General features: G+C 41.2%; 1 protein-coding gene and 1 long non-coding RNA gene across 14 annotated transcripts in view; one reads left to right on the forward strand and one right to left on the reverse strand.

Annotated features, from left to right (window-relative positions):
• ARHGAP15 (Rho GTPase activating protein 15) overlaps window positions 1-22,828 on the reverse strand; it is a 557,102-nt gene that overhangs the window by 217,566 nt on the left and 316,708 nt on the right. For 9 of the 12 annotated variants that reach the window (XR_013228111.1, XR_013228113.1, XR_013228109.1 and 6 more), the window contains one exon: window positions 4,386-4,463. The exons of the other annotated variants lie outside the window; for them this stretch is intronic. Coding sequence is in view for 5 of the 9 variants with exons in the window: in XM_077320154.1 (XP_077176269.1) it covers window positions 4,386-4,457 (72 nt within the window). In the remaining 4 variants the exon portion in view is untranslated. The remainder of the gene's footprint in view (window positions 1-4,385; window positions 4,464-22,828) is intronic. 12 annotated transcript variants of the gene reach the window in all.
• The window catches only part of LOC143829376 (uncharacterized), a 93,171-nt gene that overhangs the window by 6,927 nt on the left and 63,416 nt on the right, over window positions 1-22,828 (forward strand). The window lies entirely within an intron of this gene.

Consider the following 22,828-nt stretch of genomic DNA (forward strand, 5'->3'; position numbering starts at 1 on the left):
CCCCTCACTGGCAGTCTTCAAGCAAAGGTTGGATACACACTTTTCTTGGATGCTTTAGGATGCTTTGGGCTGATCCTGCGTTGAGCAGGGGGTTGGACTAGATGGCCCATATGGCCCCTTCCAACTCTATGATTCTATGATTCTATGAGAATTTACATTGAAAGCTGTCTTGAGTTCTGGCTATTTAAACTTAACAGCTGACTGGTAAACCAATCAAGATGTTAAATTTAAATGACTGCGGTCATTTCAGGGCATCCTTTCTCTTTTCCTAGGGAGGAAAGTGAAAAGGATTGTTGGGATGGCGGAACATTGGTTTTAAAAAGTTGAATAACCAAACAGAAAGACGAATTGGTTCAGGGTTAAGTGATTTAGCTCCTGAATCAAATGAGAGAATTGTGAATCAGTTTAGGAGCTGCAAAACAACAGCCTGAATCAGCATTGACATTTTTCTTAGCTAAACCAAATTGCACACCCCCTATTCACTTCAGGGCATCACACTTCTATTCTTACTCCCCCACAACTGCTTTCTCTGGGCAGTCAACAAGCTGACCGAGTCAGACCAGGTCAATTATATAAGCTGAATTCTCTGATACTCTTGGGATAGTGAGACAATAAACAAATTTTAATATTTAGGCCCACTATAATTTATTTTTTTCTCTTCCAACACTTTTGAAAAGATAGAAAAAAATTAATATTAATATCAGATTGTTAGTTATTTGAATACATGTAATAGAGAATCCAATGCATTAAGAAATCTCCTACAGCAGGGGTAGTCAACCTGTGGTCCTCCAGAAATCCATGGACTACAATTCCCATGAGCTCCTGCTAGCGTTTGCTGGCAGGGGCTCATGGGAATCGTAATCCATGAACATCTGGAGGACCACAGGTTGACTACCCCTGTCCTACAGTGTGTAGGGATGTTAAAAACTGGACTTCTTGTAATCAAGATCATTTTAGCTTTTAATAAGAAAAATAAATCATTGATAAAATATCATCTTGTCATCCAAAAGTCCAAGAAGTGCCCTGAGCCATATGGGAAGGCGGTATTATAAATAAATAAATAAATAAATAAATAAATAAATAAATATGTGCTTCTACACCAACAATAAAAATCTCATGTACTGTTGTAAAGTAAATAAAGTACATTGTTCTGTTGTGGTCCTTGTAAGGAAGTACAAAATCTGCCTTTTGATTCTGATAATATAAGATCCAGTCAACAGCAAACAGTCATTCAATTAGATTTTTTTTTAATTATTGAAAAAGTGGGGTGCCTTGTATCTGAAGACACTTTCTAAAATGCTTTACAGTGAAAACTAGCAATCACTAGATATTTGTTCTCTTTCTGTTCCATTAATAATATCCTCCACAAAAAGACAGGGGTTTGTAATAATGGTCAGAGAGATTCATTCCCCTTTTTAAAAGTACCTACAGTATCCTTGGCATTCTCAAACTTTCTCTATAGTGTTTAAAAAGTGCAACTCTGGTTCAAGATTTCAGTTAAAAAGAAATAAGAATAGTCTAAATTAATGTCTGTTAATGCATACCACAGAGCAGGGAATTCGATGGAAGACTCACCCATGGCCCAAATGTGTAGGAAATGAACATTTGAATAGTTTCTTTCTTCATGGAAGGATTGATTATCTGTTCAATTTGGGGGCATTTTAAATGGATTTTTCATGCAGCGTTGGCTAATGCTTATTACTGAGTAATATTAACAAGAGCATCAAAACTCTGCACAAAAGAAAAATGAGAGGGGCAATTTAAACATAAAAACACAGTTTCTTCTCTTCAAGCAGAAAAATGGGGGTTTGCATCATACAGAAGCATTTTCAGATTGAAGAAGCAATAGTTCCTCACATTTTATACTTTTTAGGGGCCACAATAAATCAACCATATGCACAGGGGTATTTCATTTCATACTGGAGAATAAGAGGCAGCTGCAGTCACACACTAAGTCACAGAAACAATGAACAAGCACACCTATTCCATGTGCTGCTAGAGTGCTTGCACTTGAAAGCTCACACCCTGAATAAATCTTTGTTGGTCTTAAAGGTGCTACTGGACTCTGATTTTATTGTGCTACTTCGGACCGACATGGCTACCCATTTGAATCTAGCATTTTACCAAAACAATAATAGGTTTCTTTTAAGCCCATGCAATGAGCTTCACAGCTGAGTAGGAAACTGAACATGGGTTTTCCTGTTTCTAAGACAGCTGTCACTTCACTTAGACTCACTGGTCTTTGCCAGTGAAAATCCACTTCAGCCTGCCCTGCAAATTAGTGAAACTGTGTACCAAACGGCTAAGAATGCAGGAGGAAAAATGGTGCTTACAAGCATGTATTAAGAGATGGCTGATCAAGTCTCTTGGACATTCCCATAGTACTTTAAAGCGGCAAAAAGAACAGAGAAAGAACATCTGAAACTGTACTTCTGGGAACACGAAAAAGTGATATCTAACTAGAGCTTGCATGAAGAAATAAGAACTCCGACTGCCTTTTTTAAGTTGAATGGCTTTACTGACTTGGTGGCTTGGGATGGTTTTGGCAATTCAGTTTCATACAGTGAGATGTAGGACTTAGTTCATCCCTGGTGTAATTCCATCAAGCTCAAAGTGACGAGATCCTTTGTATATATTTGATGACAAGTTCACAGAAATATTTTAAACAGACTTCAGTAGAGTTACATCGAGGAAGGATTTGAGCCTTTTCAGGGGTGGGCTCCCCTCGCCTTTTAAACGCCTCACAGTTGTCTTCATAAGTTGAAAATATTCTTTGGAAATAAATATGTCATATGTATATGAACCTTAAAATAAGGCAACATGGAACACATAACTAAAATATAAGAACAAGAGTCGAGAGCTGCAGTAATGCAATTTCACAGTATTTAACATACAAAATTACAATACAATGATAAAACAGGTCCAAGGATGTAAATGCTAATTTATGACTGCAATTGCCTAACAGAACTCACATCCAAGCACAGCCACCAGCATATGTCTACTGAGGTAATTAAAAATACACAAATGTTTCAAGTATGGTGAATCCCATAATGGAGGCTAATGCTGTAACAGTGGTGCATGCCAAGAGTGGCCTGTTGAATATGTGGGCTTTTGTAAACTGTAGCAAACATATCACTGAAGCGCTATCATATAGTAAGGACAGGGGATCAAATGAGTACCCCAGGAAGTACTGGACTGCCACATGTTCCCCCAGCACTCACACAAAGCCAGTTCGAATGAAACTTTGTGTGTGGTGAGCACTACAATTTGTACAGTGACAATGAACCCTTCTTGCATTCCTATAGACCAGTCATTTGTCTCTAAACTAAGATATGGCTGCTGTACAGGAGCTAAAACTAAAGTTATTCAAGTTAAGCTCAGCCTAACTCAAAGGTATGAATCAAACGTACTTACTTAGCATCTAATCTTGCTAGTAATTGGGAATGTTTGTACACTGTGAGATAATCGGCAATTTCTGTGGGATAATCGGCAACTATACTTAGAAGTGTGGCAGCTGCTTTGACCTGAATTATTCAACGCAGCATCTCTTCTTTCATAGACTTCATTGTATGTATTTGTATCCCCTCAGAAATACTTACGTACATAGAAAGCAACTATATCTGCCCAACAGAGCTTGATTCTTGTGTGATTTATTAAATGGGAAGCCTGGATGGACAGGACTCAGCGGCAGCACTAAAATCCTGGGGATGGCTTGGGTTGCAACCCAATGAAGCCTCCTGCAGCTTCTGCATAATGGAAGCAAGTCTGCTGCAGTGGTTGGCACACAGGACTGGGGAGACCTTGGTTCAAGCCTTCACTCTGTCATGGCGCTCACTGTAAGCTTCTGAGCAAGTCATCCTTTTCAGCCTTTCTTATCTCTTAGCGTTATAATAAGGATAAAAAGGCCAGGAGGACCATTCACCCTAGCCTGAGATCACTGAAGGGAGAGTGGAATTAAAATGTTTCAAAAGGTATATTGGAAAATATTACATTTATTTTATACTATTGCAAAAGCAATACAATAATAAAAACAAAACTTAAATAGATCATTAAATAGATATTTCCATCATTCCAAAATCAGGTGCCTTGAGCTTTCCTTTCTATTTTTAATTTTTTCTAGTTTCTACTGCTAATTTCCCCCAAAGATTCTAATTTCTCATCCTTTTTTCCATTGTATCACCTTGTTTTCTTTGTGGCATTACTATTGCTCTTTTCCCCCCTCTTTCTGATTGCTATATCTCTTTGCACTTCTCCACCACTCTTCCGCAAAATGCCACTCATCATTCCATGCCACTAATGTGCCACAGTTTCTGAAATCCATTGTATTGTCATTTCAGACAGATAAGTACTAAACAAAACATTATCACAGTGAAGGAATTCCTTACCCTGATTGACAACAAATCGTAACTTCTGTATCGTTGCCAGATTGCCACTGAGTCTGTATATTCCGTCAACATCCAGACCTGAAAAAGAAAAACATATTTCATATTGGCTTGTGTGAGAATTGTATTTAAGATGTCTGTCAAGAAAATATAAATGTCCTAACAAATATGGATAAATATATACTTCAGTGAACTTCTTGATAATAATTCACTCCATAGAGGGAGCCACATGATGTACCTTTTCTGTTTTTTGGAAGCAAAAAAAAAGTTACACATGAATCAGCAATTACTTTTGACTATGAAGGGATTAGAGCCTCTTGTGGCGCAGAGTGGTAAGGCAGCAGAAATGCTGTCTGAAGCTGTCTGTCCATGAGGCTGGGAGTTCAATCGCAGCAGCCAGCTCAAGGTTGACTCAGCCTTCCATCCTTCTGAGGTCGGTAAAATGAGTACCCAGCTTGCTGCTGGGGGGTAAACGGTAATGACTGGGGAAGGCACTGGCAAACCACCCCGTATTGAGTCTGCCATGAAAACACTAGAGGGCATCACCCCAAGGGTCAGACATGACTCTGTGCTTGCACAGGGGATACCTTTACCTTTATGAGGGGATTGGGGGTGGGGAAGATGGTACACAGGAACCTCCCTGACTGTAAGTTCTTCTGCACTCAGATGAAATGGAAGGGCAGTTATACACACAATATATGTGTGGAATTTTACTGTCTTTAATGGGGAAGGCATGTGGCAGGGCAGGATACTCAGGAACATACCAGCATTCACATATCAGCTCTGTATTGTGTTCAGCTTTGTATTCAGTACTGTATTCAGCTCTGTATACAGCTCTGTATTCAGTACATTTTTATCCCACTCTGCTTTCAAGGGCTTACCATGGCAGAATATGACTGCTTCTCCCTTGTTTTATTCTCACATCAGCTCTATGAGGTAAGATAGGCAAGTCATTCCGTGGTCTTCAAGGCTGAGCAGGGTTTTGATCCCAGGTCTCTCAGGCCTAAATCTGATACAGCCTTTTTCAAAAGATTCTGCTAAAAATTTTACATATTATTATTAATATTATTTATTTATTAACCTAAGGGCAGTTTATTAGCCTAAGTGCAGATACAATTCCTCTGATGCAGGCTTTCTCAACCAGGGTTTCATGAAATCTTGGGGTTTCTTGATGACTCTGGAAGGGTTTCCTAAGTGGGTGGGAGTTAATTATTTTTAATATATTTTTTAAAAATTGTTAAACATTTATCAGGTGATAAAGATAAAGGTAAAGGTATCCCCTGTGCAAGCACCGGGTCATGTCTGACCCTTGGGGTGACGCCCTCTAGCGTTTTCATGGCAGACTCAATACGGGGTGGTTTGCCAGTGCCTTCCCCAGTCATTACCATTTACCCCCCAGCAGCAAGCTGGGTACTCATTTTACCGACCTCGGAAGGATGGAAGGCTGAGTCAACCTTGAGCTGGCTGCTGCGATTGAACTCCCAGCCTCATGGACAGACAGCTTCAGACAGCATTTCTGCTGCCTTACCACTCTGCGCCACAAGAGGCTCTAATCCCTTCATAGTCAAAAGTAATTGCTGATTCATGTGTAACTTTTTTTTTGCTTCCAAAAAACAGAAAAGGTACATCATGTGGCTCCCTCTATGGAGTGAATTATTATCAAGAAGTTCACTGAAGTATATATTTATCCATATTTGTTAGGACATTTATATTTTCTTGACAGACATCTTAAATACAATTCTCACACAAGCCAATATGAAATATGTTTTTCTTTTTCAGGTCTGGATGTTGACGGAATATACAGACTCAGTGGCAATCTGGCAACGATACAGAAGTTACGATTTGTTGTCAATCAGGGTAAGGAATTCCTTCACTGTGATAATGTTTTGTTATCACACTCTGCGCCACAAGAGGCTCTTATCAGATGATATGACCCTATATAAGAGCCTCTTGTGGTGCAGAGTGGTAAGGCACCAGAAATGCTGTCTGAAGCTGTCTGCCAATGAGGCTGGGAGTTCAATCCCAGCAGCTGGCTCAAGGATACCTTTACTTTTAACTTTAATGACCCTATATGACCATGCTGACCTGCCCTTCCCTCCCAAATTGGCCAATGATGGAGGGGGTGGGAGGAGGAGGGACACTTGGGGGGGGTCATGTATATAGCTATGTTTCCCAACCATATTCTGCACAATCACATCACTTCTGGGGTTTCTCGAAGCCTGAACAATGTTTCAGGGCTTTCTCAAGGGTAAAAAAGTTGACAACGGCTGCTCTGACATCTTAACCACATTCAAAAAACTCAGCAGTCTCTATGGGCTCATAGTTTCCAATTCCCACCAGGGGAGGAGAATTCTCTTTCTCATCTACCTCTTGCTAACTATCAGCTGGACCACTTGGGGGGGGGATGGTGTGCAAAACAGGGTTGGGCCCAGCAGCATCCTGATGCGCTGATGTCACTCCCCGTGTACCCACAAGTGACATCAGTGTGTTGCTGGGAATGCTCGGAGACATTCTGGTATTTGAACTAAATTCTATGGTGAAAACAGAGTTTTGCTTAAATGTGCTGATGTCACTTGTGGTGCATGCCATAATCCTGAACTAGACCTGCCCCACCTCTGGTAATTCCCCCCTGCCCCCTATCAGTTTCCATGGGGGACCTGACAAGCCTATCCTAGTTACTCTCTCAGCCTAATCAACTTCAAAGTTTTAAGGATAAAATAGAAGAGGGAAGAATATTGTAAGCTGCTTTGGATCCCAATGGGGAGAAAGATAGGGTATAAATATCTATACTAATGTGACCAGATTGTCCCACTTTTGGAGGGACATCTGGGGGCACCTGGCAAATTGTACTTATGTTGAAATTAAAAAAAAATATTACAGTACTATTTTTGCGTTCTATGAAACTTTTTGTTGCTCCATATAGACCAAATTTTTAATCAAGAACCCCCCCCCCCCCGGTCAATGGTGTCCCGCTTTACCAATGTTAAAATCTGGTCGCCTTAATCTATACTAACATTTTTTAAAAATAATGGTGAAGGGCTAGATTGGTGCTGACTTTAGCCATGGTTGACTATAACCAGGTTCCTCTTTAGCAGGATGTGTCCGGCAACTAGTTTCGAAATCCCATTTAACGTGCAACCTGTTTAGTGTTAGCCATAGCCATCTGTAAATTGCAGTGAAGGCAGGCTTGGAGTGTTCATTCCGATGATTAGTGGACCAAAGCAAACAGAAGAGGTTTCATCTGAAGCACATATTTGCCAAAACCTATACATTCCTTGGATAACTGTGTGCAGAGTAACTGATTTCTCTGGATAAACTCTGGACTGTGTGGTTATCTGGCTGCAGCTGGAGGCATTTCAGATTCATTGGAACAGCTGAGTGCAATAATGCATCTACAAGTATTTTCATAAGCCGCTGTACTATTAATGAATATGACAAAAGTAGTAACCTGAAGGGTACTGTATCTTGAGGAATCATCTTGAATAATGCGTGAGAGTACTATAGCTGTCACAGTCTATAGACTTTCTACTTTAAAAACTCCAAAAGCCAAACCAAACCAAGGTAAACTGGCCAATCTGGACATCCTTTTTATTGCCACATTATCTCAGCTCGATTCAGGACTAGCTTTTTGGAAATATATTTAGACTGCATGTGTGCATGGGTATGAATAAGCAGAAGAGAGAAAAACATTTTGCCTTTAACACTATTCTGCTCTGAGCTCCGGAACAGCTTTCAAAGAAAACAACTTCAGCTTCTAAGAGCACCTTTATCAAAAAAAAGAAAACATCTGTATTCAGCTGTCAGTATTTCTTCCTAGTGGGCTTCAGTACTTGGGGGAGGGGGAAGATAAGACAGAAGTTTTTTTTTCAAAGTTTCCTATTTTCCGTATGGCATTAAAGTTTACTGGGTAAAAGAATATTCTGTAGTAACACACATTCACTGAAATAAAACTTGACTCCCAGTTTAGTATATGCTGACCTTCCTATGTTTCAAAATGGTGTTTATCACTCAGGCAGATCATGCGGCTTTCCTCTAGAGTATATCAATATTTCCCCCTCCCTTTTTACTTTAAAGGAGCTTAGAACAGGGTGGACACATAATCATCAGGAATCATAATCCAAATGATGTTCACTCAGTGAAGAAAAATGCAGCTGTCGCAACTCGTTCCCACCATAAATCTTGAAAGCTTTCCAGTTTATATATGGGGTAAGAATTAAAAACTCTGTCTTCCAGAGTATTATCCATAGATAGCAAGGTCCTTATTAAATGCTGTTGGGTGAGAATAGTCGTTTTCAAATTTTCTACCTTCAGGAAAATGTTTTCGTTACAACTTTACTGCTGAGGAATTTTTGCACATCTGAAGAAGAAGAGTTGGTTCTTATATGCCACTTTTTCTCTACCAGGAGTCTCAAAGTGGCATACAATCACCTTCCCTTTACTCTCCCCACAATAGACATCCTGTGAGGTAGGTGAGGGTGACAGAGCCCTAATATTACTGCTTGGTCAGAACAGCTCTATCAGTGCTGTGGTGAGCCCACGATCATCCAGCTGGCTGCACGTGGGCGAGTGTGGAATCAAACCCGGCTTGCCAGATTAGAAGTCCACGCTCCTAACCACTACACCAAGCTGACAAAGAACTCCAGGATTTTGAGATACGGATCAATTCTGCATGGAGGCACAAAACTTGCACTGCCTCCTGCTTGCAAACGCGTGGTTGTAAGCCATGTGTTTGCAAGGTTCCTGACGGGAGACCAGTCTCACATCTTCCTACTACCTCGTCATGGCTTTTTGCCTCCCGACAAGGCAACAAGGGGGAAAAAAAAGTCGAACTTCTCCCCACAACTCCTCGGCTTGTCAATCACAGCAAGTCACCAAACTCAGCACAATGGTTGTCTCCGGGACTCAAAGTTCCACCCCCCCGAGCCCCAAAATTATTATTTTTTTAAGTGCACTTCTGTGTAGTTATGCAGTAATGTGACAATGTTAAAACATTTTAAGTAAAAAGCACCTCCACATTGTTATGGAGAAATGCCACAATGGTAAAACATCCCCCCCCCTTTGGGATTTGTGTTGTTTTGGTCTCTATTTATGTTCTGGTAGATTTGTGAGAAGATGACATAGTGACTGGACCCCGAAGACTGATTGTGTGTAAACAGTAAGGCTTAAAAAACAAAGCACACGGACACCTAGCTGATCAAGAGAGGGCTGATTCATCACACACACCCTTCTCTTTACATTCATTCCCCACAGCCAAAAAATACTGGGACTATTTTTTTTCCTGCTCAATCCCAAAAAGACCATGGACACTTAAGGGAACATTTTATTTTAACTTAGGCATAGTAACTTTGCGGTCCCACAGCAATATGGACTGCAGCATTTTTAAAAATGAATTCTTGAATAGGAAATGGAGAGGGGAGGGCAGTTTCAAGGGCAGGCCAAACACTGCAGGGACTATTGTGGCTTTCCCCTGGATGCTCTCTGATGTGAAGCATGATACTAGGTGGCAAATACAGTTTTGGCAATTTCCCTCATCTCGAGGCAAATCTGGCCAAAACTTGAGCCAGTCCCTGGATAGCCTTGGGTTTCTGATGATGTCATGTGGAAGCAGCACTAAAACTGCCAGCAGTCAGAGGCTGTCCAGGGGCAGATTCCTCATGCAGAATCAGTCATACTCTAGGACAAACATTCAGTTCATATGAGATACTGGAAGAGTTGCTACCTTAATTGAACAATGAGTATACCAAGGGCAGACTAGGTCTTTAACTGACTAGAAAATGGACCTTGTTTGAAAAATGAACTCGCGTTTTATGGGTACCCTGAAACTGAGAAAAGAGCTGATATACTAGAGTTCCTAGAAGAGTGAACTGTGAATAAGCCTCTGTACAGAGACAAAGATATTTTATTCTTTCAACAAAACTCTCAGAGCACCTTCTCTTTTTGACAAAGGAAGAAGTAAAAACCTTTCAATAGCCTTTAAAAGGTATTGGTAGATATATGCTTTATAGAGGAAGTAAAATTGCCAGCTCGACAGTGTATATATATAATTTTATTATGTCTTATATTTTACTAGTAAATAAGCCTGCTGCCCCCGAAATACAGCGGGCGCTAGTGGGGCTGGCGAGTTCAGCAGCGTGGCTCTCATGGGCCAGGCCTCGGACCCAAAGCAGGGCGCGGGGCGACCAGTGAGACGGCGTGAGTGGTGGCTGGGGGCCTGTGCTTCGCAGGCGACCTGGAGCTCCTTACCTGGACCTGCGGTGTGGTGGCTGGCAGTGGGGGCGGCCGGCGTGGAGGGCAGGAGGCAGCAGCCGGCGCGAGGCTGGAGCGCACAGCGGGGCAGGCAGTGCGGCCGGTGGCACCGGGTCCAACAGCGGCCCGCGATGTTGAATGGCACTCCAGGGTGGCTGGTTGCGGTGGGCTGGGGCGGGGCTGTGGCCGGCGGCCCCAGACGAAGCATCGGCGGGCGCTGGCAGCCTTGCGTGTCCTGGGGCGATCTCTGTTGGGTTCGAGTGGGTGGGCTGTGGTGGCTGCGGCGTTTCAGGTGGCGGCACGGCCCACTGCCATATGCGGAGGTCGGCAGGGAGGCGTGACGTTGGTGGTGGCAGTTATGTCATCACTGGCTCCACAGCAGCGGCTGCTGGGCCCTCCTTTCCCTGTGGGCAGACGGCGACCTGCACCGTCGAGGGGAAGCAAGGTAATGGCGGCGACCTGCTTCGTTGGAGCAAACTGGGAGAGGGGCAGATCGGGAAGCGCAAAGTGCCTCCCGATTCGTCAGTCCAGCAGCTCGCGATTGGTCCCTTGCCGCCGGACTGACAATCGGAGGGCCCAATTGGCAGGCACTATCGGCACCCTTCCTCATCCCGGACAGGGCCCGCCCTCGGGACCTTTACCGCTTTATTTAATCTGCTCTGCTGGAAATGGTTAAAGATTGTGCTATGATTTTAATATGTTTAATTTATTGCTGTGAATCACCCCAAATTCGCTTGTGGGGAGGGGCAATCTAGAAATTGTTATAAATAAAATATCTGGTTCAAAAATGGTCTTATATTGAAATTACCATGTGGCCTAAGCAACTCATTAGACTCAGACCTTCCTCAAAATGGAAATAACATTTACCTACCTTGATAGGTTGTTTAATTAATTGATTGATTGTTTAATTGAAATATTTATATCATACCTTTCCTCTTAACTCAAGGCAGCTTGGAAATTGTAGTAAATCATTACAACTTAAAACCAATAGATTATATCCTCCAACAGATATTGTTTGTGTAAAGTATTTTTTCTTCTTCAAGAAGATTTTTATTTTAAAATCAATATCAAAATGGTAATCACAACTGCAAGGCTGATTTTATTTACTAAAAGCATTTTTGAACACCTAGTTTGGTGCAGTGGTTAGGAGTGCGGACTTCTAATCTGGCATGCCAGGTTCGATTCTGCGCTCCCCCAACCAACTGGGTGACCTTGGGCTCACCACGGCACTGATAAAGCTGTTCAGACCGAGCAGTGATAAAAGGGCTCTCTCAGCCTCACCCTCCCCACAGGGTGTCTGTTGTGGGGAGAGGAATGGGAAGGTGACTGTAAGCCGCTTTGAGCCTCCTTCAGGTAGGGAAAAGCGGCATATAAGAACCAACTCTTCTTCTTCTTCTTCTATAAGAATGCTATTTTTTTTTGAAAGAGAGAGAGAAAAAATGCTTCTGGAACTGATTTGGCACTATCTACTTGAAATACTGGCCTCTAATGAATTTTTTAACTTCATTTGTACCAAAAGAAATGTCAAGAGACTCATGAATGAATAAATAGTTAACTTTTTCCTTAAGAGATAAGATCAACTGTACAGGAATGAGAAGAAAGAACATCTGATTAATATCTTCATTCATGACAGTTAAGGCCAGGGGTAGTGTTATCCCATCCTGTTCAGAATAGGGTTGTACGATTAGGCCTCCGAAGTGGCTGCACCTCCCCCCCCCCGCAGCACAGCGCTGGCTGTGATGGGTGGGAATGGCCACTTTGGCAGCTGCATCACACAACCCTAGTTCAGAAGCTGCCTGAGCCATGAGACACTATTGACAGAGATGGAAATTGCCCATCCAATGGAAAGGGTGCATGGAAACCTTAATAAAGCCTCTCTACCTCTCACACAAAGACAACGGTTGTATGCTACTGACCCACTTGCTCTTCTGTGAGACAACATGGGATCAATCAGTCACCTCAGAGTCAATGAAGAATTGTTGGGTTCCCTCTGATTCACCTTTTCAGGGATAACTGTTTACCTGCTTCATGTTGTTTTTAGGAGGCCTGGCCTTTGGATTGGTTAGTCCATCATTAGTGATGGCAGGAATACAGCTGCTCAATGTAGGGAGGGAGTATTGACAACCATCCTGAAGCATCATACAAAGAAGGGCTGCTCCTGTAACAGTTAATCCTTTTTTATGGCCAGATGGTTTGGAAGGGAATGCCTTTGGTGCTGAGAGGCATCAACCAAAACCTTAGATGTTTTGGCAGCATGCTGGGGGAGGTTGACACTTGACATAGTGCATGTGAAAGTAAGGACAAACAAGACTAGCAAAGTCACTGGACGACTTTGGAGCCATGGTAGAATTGCTCCAATGGATTGCCCACTTGGAGTGCCTGATGCATCCTGGCTGATATAGATCAGCTCTGGTCAACAATACATTACTATTATGAGGTCATTAGTTAGAATGCTTATGAATATACCATGACATCACAGTATTTAAGCAAAAAATGCTGGAGAATACAGTGCAGCAAGCAACTAAAACAAGAACCTGTATTGGCTTTCAACATCAACATGAAATGAAGTTTATGCAGTAAATTTGGGTAAAATGACTCTTTTATTCTGATAAACCTTGTGAAAAACTGAGTTTCCAGAGTGGCTCTCTGTTTCGAATTTGAAGATATATAGAAACACATGATTTTTTAAAAATTGTTTGAAGCTTGAAACACATATACACCACACACACACACACAGAGTGTGTCATCCAAGTTCCATTAGGCAAAGAGGTGTTTTCACTGTAAATGTGTACTTGTCCTTCCCAAATGTATTTGCTATCATTTTATCATTAGGGGTAATTTTTTTCCAGCTAAACAAAAATGACCTCATTGTTTCCCACTCTATTTTCTTTTAAACATTAGCTAGGATGATTGAGATTCAGGAATGTGGGAAAATGGATTCCCAAGCCATGTCTATCCCTTCTAATTCTGAGCTGTAATTTTTGGCTTGGCTTGAATCACAGTCATCAAATTTCAGTATGAATCTCACTGTAAAGTGATCTTTCTCAAGCATTTCTTTCACTCATCATGGGATCAGAAACAAAGCTATTCTACTCTTTCAACAAAACTCTCAAAACGTCTTCCCTTTTCGACAAAGGGAGGAGGAAAAATCTTTGCATGGCCTTGAAAATGGCATGTATGTGTTGTAAGGAGGAAGCATTGACAGTTTGATACCCTGTTTGCAAAACTTGTCGTGTGTATGTGTCAGAAGCTACAGATATTTTAATCAGTTTTGTTTGCAATGCATTTTGGGTCTATGCAAGACAAAGCAGGTGATTCCAATTAACGTACCGCTGAAGTCATGGAGGAAAAAAAATGCTATTGAGCTAAAGCAAAATTAGACATTTAAAAACCTATTATTATTGTTATTGAATGTGAATTCACAAATGTATCTTATCACCTAACTCCTCTTTTTTCAAATGAAGAAACGTTTGCTAAGGAGAAATGGAAAGTTACATAGGACCTTAGTTGTAACATTAGTCATTCAACAAGAGGGACCTCAAAGTAGGTGTTTTATTGCAAAGAAATGTCAAGAACAGACTGGAAAGGGAAATTGCTGAGATGCAAGTTATTACAATACTCAAAACAATGGAATCCCCAGGACTCAACAGGGATATTGGTTTCTTATCTCACTACATATGCAAGCTTCATTCAGCTCATATATCTGCATTCCTTACAATCCCCTCTTCATTTTATTTCATTTGGGATAATGGGACTATAATGTGATACAATGAAGTATCATAATATAATTTAGAATCTAACTCTCTAGTTTAGGACAGGAGACTGAACTCAGGATGGCTTGTCACTTGTGGGGATACTTCCATGTTTGGATGGAGATGGATGGGACTAGCAAGAGATCACTTATTTACTTCTGTTCACAAATGGGGAAATGCCTGCCTTTAATCACTAACCGTAACATTTTTATTCCTCTTATATTTTTGTGACTGGCAATTGAACCCAAAGGGCTGATGAACTCAGTTTGTTATTCTAGCAAGATATTATTTGTTCTTCATTATGCTGTATAGTTGTTGGATATCTTAATGATGTTGTTTACTAATTTACTGCTAATTTACTCTCTCCTATTTCATAATCTGAGGAAGTGTGCATGCACACAAAAGGTCACACCATGAATAAAACTTTGTTGGTCTTAAAGGTGCCATTGGGCTCAAATTTTGTTCTGCTACATCAGAACAACATGGCTACATACCTAAATCTATTTACTAGTATTTTGCTCTTTTTGGTGGACCTGGACATATCTGACAAAACTCCAAATATGTTTTGATTATGCTGTTTAACATTTAGAATGATGCAGTGCAGGTCCATCAATCTTACAAACTGGTGATGGTCCAAATTTTTAAAATAAGAATATTGCACTGAATTGTTTAGCAAATGACACCACAGCCTATTCATCCAGACTTAAGTTTACTTATAACTTGCATCATTTCTACTTCACTTTTCTTTCCAGTGTGGACCCAAAACTGCTTGCATCATTGTCTCCTTCATTTTAGCTTCACAACAAAAATATGAGCGAGGTTAGGTTTAGCTTGTGACCAGATAAAGATCACCTTGCAAACTTCCATGCAGAATGGTAATTTGTATCTGGGTATTCCAGATCCTAGTCCAAGAGCTCTAAGTACTACCTCACACTGGATGAAAAAGTTTTCATTTTTTTAAGGTGGATTCTAATTCGGGGCTGCCCAATGAGAAATCCTTGCTTTTGGGTCCCCTCCCCCCAGCTGACATTTTGTACGTGCCCCTTTCCTCATCACCATCCTCCATCCCCCCTCCCTCCTTCCCAAAATATCTGACTTCTTTTCTTAAAGGAGTGATCATGTTACAATACTGTCTCTGACCATTAAAAAACCAGCAATCAGTCTTGCTTGTTATGCAACAGCAACGTTGTAATGCTAAAAGCTAAGTGTTTAAAAGCTTAGCTACCTTCTAGAGCCTCTTGTGGCGCAGAGTGGTAAGGCAGCTGTCTGAAAGCTTTGCCCATGAGGCTGGGAGTTCAATTCCAGCAGCCGGCTCAAGGTTGACTCAGCCTTCCATCCTTCCGAGGTCGGTAAAATGAGTACCCAGCTTGCTGGGGGGTAAACGGTCATGACTGGGGAAGGCACTGGCAAACCACCCCGTATTGAGTCTGCCATGAAAACGCTAGAGGGCGTCACCCCAAGGGTCAGACATGACTCGGTGCTTGCACAGGGGATACCTTTACCTTTAAGAGCCTCTTGTGGCGCAGAGTGGTAAGGCAGCCGTCTGAAAGCTTTGCCCATAAGGCTGGGAGTTCAATCCCAGCAGCCAGCTCAAGGTTGACTCAGGCTTCCATCCTCCCGAGGTCGGTAAAATGAGTACCCAGCTTGCTGGGGGGTAAACGGTCATGACTGGGGAAGGCACTGGCAAACCACCCCGTATTGAGTCTGCCATGAAAACGCTAGAGGGCGTCACCCCAAGGGTCAGACATGACTCGGTGCTTGCACAGGGGATACCTTTACCTTTACCTTACCTTCTAGTCCTGAATGGAGGCAGATTTTAATGATAGATTACATAGTTTTGTTAAAAGATCTATGAGATCACATTTGAGTTCTTTCAGAACACTTGGACGTATGCCATTTGGACTTGGTGATTTGTCAGTTTTTAATTTGTCCATCAGACATAGGACCTACTCTCTCATCACCTCAATCCACCATTCTTAACCACTGCATGACAATGGAAAGGAGCAAGAGTCCAGCATCACCTAAAAGAGCAGCAAAATTTGTGGCAGTGTGTGAGCTTTTATGAGTTGCTATTCACTTCTTCAAAGACAGCTAGAATGTGACTCCTTATGCCACGGCTGAACTTGCACATACTACTCAGAGTCAGAGTACCATTAATGGCATAATAATGGCAAAGCATAGAAACTAAAATTTTAAGTAAGTGCAGTTACAAATTCTGTAATAGAAGGATTTACATTTAAAATTGCCAAGAGAAACTTTGCTACTTTTAGAATTATTGCTGAGCCCTTCACACTTAGTATAGTTTTTATCCAGTGCTTCTCATCAACACAGATAGATCTCAGCTTCTTCAAATATTCAGCTAAAGGACAACGGTGTAGAAGAAACTTGGACATTCAAAGAATAAGTGGCATAGTGTGTCAGGGACATTACACCCATACAAACAATATCTCTCCTGAAAAGGAATCTGCAAAAATCTCCCCTGAGTTAGGTTTGAAGGAAAGATGTTTAGGTGAGCTAAAAGAAATACTGTTTTTAATGGGTGTGCCTTCAGAGTTTGGAGATACAAGGGCATGGTTTGTATTAAGGGAATGTCCCAGAACTGAGGAGAACATATGCTATTAGTAGAAAACCTAATGACTGATCCAGATCTTCTAAACACTGAGAGATTGATTTCAGTAGAACACCTTCTTCTTGCACACTGAGAGCTTATATGTCCAAACTCATAGTTTGAAATTTCTGTGACACTTTACGTAACCACTTAAGAGAGTAGGGATCACGCAAAAAGTTAATTAGCAAACTATTTAGTTGAGCGTGGAAATGAATTTTTAACTAATATTTGAAGGACAGGAGCCACGCCCTGGCTTCTAAACTCTGTTGCTCAAGTTCTGCGATAAATGTATGATTTGCCATGCAATTAGGAACTTCTAATAGATTTCTGAAAAAGGAAGGTTGGATACACATACTACTAAACTCATCTGTTTATTCTCTCATTCTAAATATTTTATTACTGGAGCTGGTACCCTTAGGCCAGGATTTCTTCTTATTATTATTATTATTATCTTTCGATTTATTGCCCACCACTCCCTTACGGCTCGTGGCGGGTTACAACATTTTAAAACCCCCGATAAAATCCATTAAAAATCCCTCAGCAACGACTACAATATAACATTATTAGTTAGCAAGCTAACCTGGCAAGAACGGCTAATCAGCCTCCCCCTCCTACTACTAGCAGGTGGAGAGGGGATAGTGATGGTACTAATCCCCAAACTCAATCCCGGGTCCCGGGTTCCTGGAAGGTTTTCTTGACAGCCCTGGAAGGTTTTCTTGAATGGGTGGAAGTTAATTAATTTTTAATATATATTTCTTAATTTTTAAAATATTTATCTGGTGTTATGACTATTGATTGACCACCACACCCAGAGGCTCTTGGCGGTTTACAAAAGTCCAACTAAAAAACCATTAAAAACCCCCATTAAAATGACTATCGCTCATCCATGACAACAGCAATCTAAACAGCAAAGCAGAGATGGCGTAATCCTCAACCCCCCTACTCATCTACGAGAGAGAGGAGCGACAAGTCAAAATGGTATTCATTGAAGGTTGACATCAAAAGCCACAAGACTGAAAAACCTATAGGAGAACACTTCAGCCTTCCAGGACATTTTATAAGGGACCTAAAAGTAGCTGTTGTATTACAAAGAAACTTCAAGAACAGGCTAGAAAGGGAGATTGCAGAAATGCAAGTTATTACACTCAATACTTTAACATACCCTGGACTCAACAAGGACAAAGGTTTTTTTTATCTCACTATGCATGCTAACCTTATGTAACTTGGTAGCCACATTCCTCACAATTTATTTTAATTAGGATTATGTGACTGTTATTACAAAACTCATTACTTTGACATACCCAGGACTCAATAGAGACAAAGGGTTTTTTTTATCTTACTAGTCATGCTAACCTTGTTCAACTTGTGTGTCCATATTCCTCACTATGTATTTTATTTGTGATAATATGACTGTAAGATATGGCATTGTAAAGGAATTTTGAGTTTGACTCCCTGTCCTTGGTAAGTGACCAGCAATTCCCTGGGAGGAATGTCTCACAGTTGTATGGAGCAAGCAACATATGGGGAGGTGATAGTCTTTGATCTCTAATAGCAGCATTTTGGTTTCTCTCTGTAAAATACACTGAATTCTAGGGGATTGATTGGCTGTTTTGACAAAGGATTATCATTGGCTGTATCTGGTTGTGACACAGATGTAACAGAATTGATTTTTGCTATATATTCCCTGTCATGTAAGAAGATCATAGTCTGACGAAGGGTGCTTGCACTCAAAAGCTCACGCCTTGAATAAATCTTTGTTGGTCTTAAAGGTGCTACTGGACTCTGATTTTATTGTCCTAAATAATTAGCTTAGTTAGATTAAAGCTCCACAACCCTCTGGAGCCAATCGCACTGATGGTGAGCTAACTAAGAAAGGAGGATGGGTGAATCAACCTCTGGTTCATTTTTCTCTACCAGGAGGAGTCTCAAATCAGCTTACATTCGCCTTCCCTTCCTCCCCCCTCAACAGACACCCTGTGAAGTAGGTGAGGTTGAGAGAGCCCTGGTATTACTGCTTGGTCAGAACAGATTTATCAGTGCTGTGGTGAGTCCAAGGTCATCCAGCTGGCTACATGTGGGGGAGTGGGGAATCAAATCCAGCTCACAAGATGAGAAGCTGCCGTTCTTAACCACTACACCAAACTGGTTTAAGGGGAGTAGCTCAGACAAGATTGCCTCTTCTTCCTCCATGTCTTTTACTTCAAGTGCTAATCTTATGCTAATTTCCAATGTCAATTTAGGAAGGCTTCCTGTAGGCATCTTTTTTTCATGGGGGAATCCTTATCCAATGTGAGCACACAATTCAGGTCTGCGCTCAAGAAAGGCAAAATGAACACAAAGTTCAGCACTTTAAAAAGTCAAAAGCAAGGGATATTACTGGTTTAGAAACTGCCTCTGTGTGTGACTGCAATTTAAAAAACCCACAAATGCTACGTTGGGGTTATTAGAAAGGGTGATTTTAAGTACAACAGCCAGTATCATAATGCTTCAGAACTCCCCCATACCCTTTCATTGGCTAGTCTGAAAATTTGAGTCTTGCTGCATGCAGGTGATATGGCAGTCATGTTAATATTAAAACTGGGCCCAAAGGATGCTACTTAAGACTACTGTCATAGAGAAGAATTTAGAATTAGGTATAATAAAACCAAAACCATAGTCTTTGTTTATAATGGATTCAAGCACAGATGGAATATTAATGCTCATGAAACAGAATAATGCCCCTTCTTTTAAATATCAAGGCATAGTATTTCATGGGTCCATGTCCTGGCAGGCACATTTCAACTGCCCACTGTACATTGGGAGCTTTAAAAAAACAACATTTTTTTTAACAGTGTGGCCAGCCAATACCTCTGGCCCTTAAATGTATTCCAGGACAAAGTTATCATTCAGCTTACATATGGGGTTGAAATAGGGGATGGAATGCAAAATTACTCAACCAGCTTGAAATCATTCAGAACAACCACTGAAGGAAAATCTTGGGTTTCCCTCAGGGAACTCCTGCTTGAACCCTAGAAGTTGGACTGCCCTCTATTACGACAAGAATCCACTTGAAACTATTAAAATAGTATGAGATAAGAAATCTGACAGTATTTGGTAAAATATTGTTTTTAGTACTACAAGGAGTGGAGTCAGTGGTCCAATTTGCTGCCCTCTGTTCTTCAGTTATACTCCTTGTCCTCTTTAGAGGCTGTAAAGCTTTGGGATTCAAGCAAAACTTGTAATTGGCTTTTTGAAAAAGATGCCCTTTGTGATATCGGGTATGGCCGACCATCTAAATTCTCCTTGTGGTATCCTGAGATTAAGAAAAACAAATTCTTCTCTAGTTATTTAGCTGACATTTCTAATGTTATATTAAGAAAGGCATTTACTAGTGCATGTTTTCAAAGTAAGCCTTCTGAGTATTACAGGGCAGATTTTTCAAAATACCTATGGAACCATGCATTTGCCCCTGTGGTCTCCTTCAGGTGGAAGACAATGTACACTGTTTTAAATGGCTCTTTCTATGGGACTAAAACAAACTGCTGAATCAACTTCTCAGAAAGTTTTCTGACTTAGATGAGGAATGTATTAATTGTGGAGGGGTGTGTGTGATGATATCCCTTTTGTTACCCTCAGAGTGGCTACTATTATTTTTATCAACAAATATAAGAAATTAGTATCTGCTAATTCTGCAGGAATTTTAGGTAAATTGTAATTCCACGTTATTTTATGGATTTTTTTCCCTGTTGAATTTACTTCTTACCATTTTATTTTAATGTTATTATTATGTAAAAATGTTTTACCCCTTCTGTTAGGGAGGGCACAGTGTTATATAATTGTGTATATGCTGGGATGTTATGGCCTTTGATTACAACAATAACAATAAACTTCACCTAATAACACCCCTTTGAACATTTATGGTACAGCCTCATGTGGAATACTGTGCACAGTTCTAGTCACCATACCTCTAAAAAGATATTATGGCATTGGAAAAGGGACAGAAAGGGGCCATTACAATGATTAAGGGGATGGAACACCTTCCCTATGAAGAAAGGTTAAAGAGGTGAGGACTCTTTATATTGGAGAAATGATGATTGAGGGATGAGATGATAGAGGTTTACAATATTATACATGGGATGGGGGAAGGCAGAGAAAGAAGTACATTTCCTCTTTTCTCACAATACAAGAACTCATGGGCACTCAATGGAATTAATGAGTAGTAGGCTTAGAACAGTACTTACCCCAAAGAGAAATTAATGTGGAATTTATTGCCATAGAAAGTGGTGGTGGCTACAAGCATAGACAGCTTTGAGAGGGGAATGGATAAACATATGGAACAAAGGTCCATCAGTGGGCTATGGGCCACAACATACAGATGGAACACTATATTTAAGGCAAAGATGCTTTGTATTCTTGGTGCTTGGGGAGCAACAGCAGGAGGGCTGCTGTTCTGGCCCCTTTAGTAGGCCTCCAAATGGAACCTGAATTTTAACTACTGTGTGACACAGAGGGCATTTCTGCACCTGTTAAATGTAGTGAAATACTTACCTAACGTAGTCGTTATGTTCTGGCCCCTCCATATGACGTTGCCAACATCCAATATCTGGGCAGTAACTGGCTTGCCAAATCCTCCCTTTTAAAGCATGAGTTTGGGAATTACATAAAGAGGATTCACCAACCTATTTAGCACTAGCTACCGGAGAGCAACAAGCAGGCAATCAGGAGAGGGAAGTGATGGAGGCTCAATCATACTAAAGGCACCTGCCTTGTCCTGCCCTCGCACCTGCCTTCCTCTCCCTTGTTCTGGGGATGGGAATTTGTTTTCAAAATGGCTAACTTACTGGAGCAATGAATAGGCAGACAAGCGTGCAGGCAATGCCAGAAATAAAACAATATTTTTTTTCATAGTTGTAACACAAAGCATGCCTCTCTAAAGTTTTCTCCCCACCTCCAAATCAGGAACAAAATTAATTTTTAAAAGTATCAAAGGACTCATGATCCCATAAGTGGTGGCATTCAAAAAGCACTATGCGTTTATGATTCTATGCATAGGCCTTTCAATGGAGGAGTATGAATTTAAAAAAAATTGACGGGCATCGCGGGACCTTTAAAACATGGAGAAAGTGGATTGGTTGTCTGGCTTGATTGACAGGTGGAAGCAAGTCACATATAAGGCACGTTGCTCTCTTCCGCCACTTCCAGCAGCAGATGCGGAGGGTAAGATGTGTGAAAAGAAGGCAGACAAAGGCGAGACAGCAAAAAGGTTAGGAGGGGCTGGGAGGTGCGATACGATTTGGTGCTATGCCATTCAGCTGGCATAACACTATTTTTACTGATGTGCGGAAGTTGCCAGAGTGTTGGATTGGATGGGCCACTGGCCTGATGCCACATTGCTTCTCTTATGTTCTTATCTCACAGGGTAAAGGAAGGTGTAGGAGAATGATGCAGACTGGTCTGGGCTCCCATTGTGGAGTAAGGTGAGGTATAAATGAAGTAAATAATAAATATAGTAGAAGATGAGGGAAAATAACAGGTAGGCTAGTGGGTAGGAAGGAGGAGAGGGAGAGCTTAGGATATGGAGTTTGCTAGGAGTAACAAAAGGGGAAATAGTGTGGGTAAGGGAAAATGAGATGTTTCTTACCAGTACCATACATTTGGGCCCAGCCTACCAGCAAGCACTAGCAGCTAACACCACATAATGAGCCCATAGTTGTTGTCTTCGTCTTCTTCTTCCTCCTCCTTCTAATAATGCAGGCTTTTTCAACCAGGGTGGTGTGAAACCCTGTGGTTTCTTGACAGCCTTGGAACGGTTTCCTGATTATCGGGTGAAATTACAATATATGGTCATGTCAACCTGCCCC

This window comes from Paroedura picta, chromosome 2 (assembly GCF_049243985.1).
Source record: "Paroedura picta isolate Pp20150507F chromosome 2, Ppicta_v3.0, whole genome shotgun sequence".
Taxonomy (NCBI): domain Eukaryota; kingdom Metazoa; phylum Chordata; class Lepidosauria; order Squamata; family Gekkonidae; genus Paroedura; species Paroedura picta.